The sequence below is a fragment of the Austrofundulus limnaeus genome, unplaced genomic scaffold (assembly GCF_001266775.1).
Source record: "Austrofundulus limnaeus strain Quisiro unplaced genomic scaffold, Austrofundulus_limnaeus-1.0 Scaffold358, whole genome shotgun sequence".
NCBI classification, from domain to species: Eukaryota; Metazoa; Chordata; class Actinopteri; order Cyprinodontiformes; family Rivulidae; genus Austrofundulus; species Austrofundulus limnaeus.
The window spans coordinates 220,101-222,076 of NW_013952760.1; the positions used below are offsets into that span (position 1 = coordinate 220,101).

The 1,976-nt window shown below is 57.9% G+C and overlaps 1 protein-coding gene across 1 annotated transcript in view; it reads left to right on the top strand.

Annotated features, from left to right (window-relative positions):
* The first annotated feature begins 336 nt into the window (after positions 1-336).
* si:dkeyp-113d7.10 (KN motif and ankyrin repeat domain-containing protein 4) overlaps positions 337-1,976 on the top strand; it is a 7,533-nt gene continuing 5,893 nt past the window's right edge. The window contains exon 1 of the mRNA XM_014023142.1: positions 337-1,303. Within this exon, the coding sequence (XP_013878596.1) occupies positions 946-1,303 (358 nt within the window). The 5' untranslated portion in view covers positions 337-945. The remainder of the gene's footprint in view (positions 1,304-1,976) is intronic.

Here is a 1,976-nt window from a genome sequence, read left to right on the forward strand (position 1 = left end):
AAATAAAACTGATGATGGTTTATGCTAATTTTATTCTGACGCTGCAGACATGAAAGGAAATGAGAAAACCCTTCCTCCGTGGAGGACCCACGCGCAGCGGCCTCCAGCCGCTCAGCGGCCTTCTCTGGAGCCGCAGACCGCCACTGCGCCACCCCGGGGCGGCCGCGGGCAGCAGCTCGGCCCGCTCGCTTTCCTCCACCTTCAMACGACAACAAAAGCGGCCCCGCCCTCCCAACATTACCGTAAAACCGGAAGAAGGAGCGCAGCGGCTTTTAGGGGGAGTGTCGCCGTGCTGCGGCACGCGCTGCTCAGGGGGAGTGGAGGGGGGAGGGGCAGTGATGTAATGCTGAAACCCAGGACAAAACACCCGAACAGAACCACACACCATAGGTTCGGTTACCCGAGCCTGTTTTATCCGTGAGCTGTTTGTAATTTATTAAATTATATTTAAGTTGTATTTTGTTTACTGATAACTGTTCCTACAGACACTAACTCGTTTTTAAAAAGCTGTTTAATTTAAGAGGATTTGACAGATTTTTAAAATTCATCTGATGGAGGATTTGTTGAGGACGGAGCRGTTTTCCCGCTGAGCTCATCTCTGAAGCCCCTCAGAGTAAAACACAGACAGGAAATGTGACATTTGGGAATTACTGGTGTTGTTTTCTGAAAGCCAAAATGGCGTTTGTTTCTCGGACATGTGGGCGGGAAAATGCCGCCGCGCAGCTCCTCGGGTCTTTACGGTAGCCGCTCGGAACACACGCGGAGCGGCAGCGACGTGGAGCGAACAGCCGCTGCCGGACGAGCCGAGCCGAGCAGCCGCCGGAGCAGCGCACCACCCGGGGACAGACCTTTACCCAGTCTACGGTCCGGATCTCAGGGCGGGGAGCGGGCTGGGGTCGGCCACAGGAGAATGAGACAGCCCCCCCCAGCGAAGGGGCCGACAACATGAACGGGGCCGTGTACATTTCGTTTTTCCAGGGCCAACTGGAGTCCGTGCTGGAGCAGGTCGTGCAGCTCGCCGTCCAGGAAATCAGCAAGACGGTGGGCTCCAGCCTGAACGCCCTGCTGCTGGAGACGGCCGCCAAGGAGAAGGAGAACAACCGGCTCCAGCTGCAGCTGCAGGCGCGGGACAACCGGGCGCGACCCTCCGCGGAGGACGGAGGCTCCGCCGCGGCTGCTAAAAACAAGGCTGGCGCGGAGCGCGGGGACGGCGGCAGGACAAAGCCCGAGCCACGCGGTCACGGAGCGGAGCCCTCCGTGCCCATCGACACCCGCCGCCTGGAGCAGAGAGGCCGAGCCGTGGGTAAGCGACCGTTCGACGGCACACCGAGACCCAAACAAACAAACAACCCGCCGTGGAGGCGTTGCGTAAGCTGCGGCAAGCTCCGCGTAAACACCGAGGCCCGCAGGTGGTCGGACCGCGATCCGCGGGTTTTCCTGTCATCTTCACCCCGGCCCAGGCACCTCAGAGGGCGGGCATCAGAGCGGCCTGACCCCCGGAGCCTGGAAGCGTCTTTAACAACAACAACAACAACAACAACAATACAGAAACACAACAACACAGAAACACAACAACACAGAAACACGGTCACAACAACAACAACAACACCGTGGCCTAGTTTCCTCCCACAGGATGTCTGAGACACAGGTCCTCTGACTGGACCGGTTCTGGAGGACGGAAATGTCCTTAGATTGGACCGGTTCTGGAGGACGGAAATGTCCTCTGACTGGACCGGTTCTGGAGGACGGAAATGTCCTTAGATTGGACCGGTTCTGGAGGACGGAAATGTCCTCTGACTGGACCGGTTCTGGAGGACAGAAATGTCCTTGGATTGGACCGGTTCTGGAGGACGGAAATGTCCTCTGACTGGACCGGTTCTGGAGGACGGAAATGTCCTCTGACTGGACCGGTTCTGGAGGACAGAAATGTCCTTGGATTGGACCGGTTCTGGAGGACAGAAATGTCCTCTGACTGG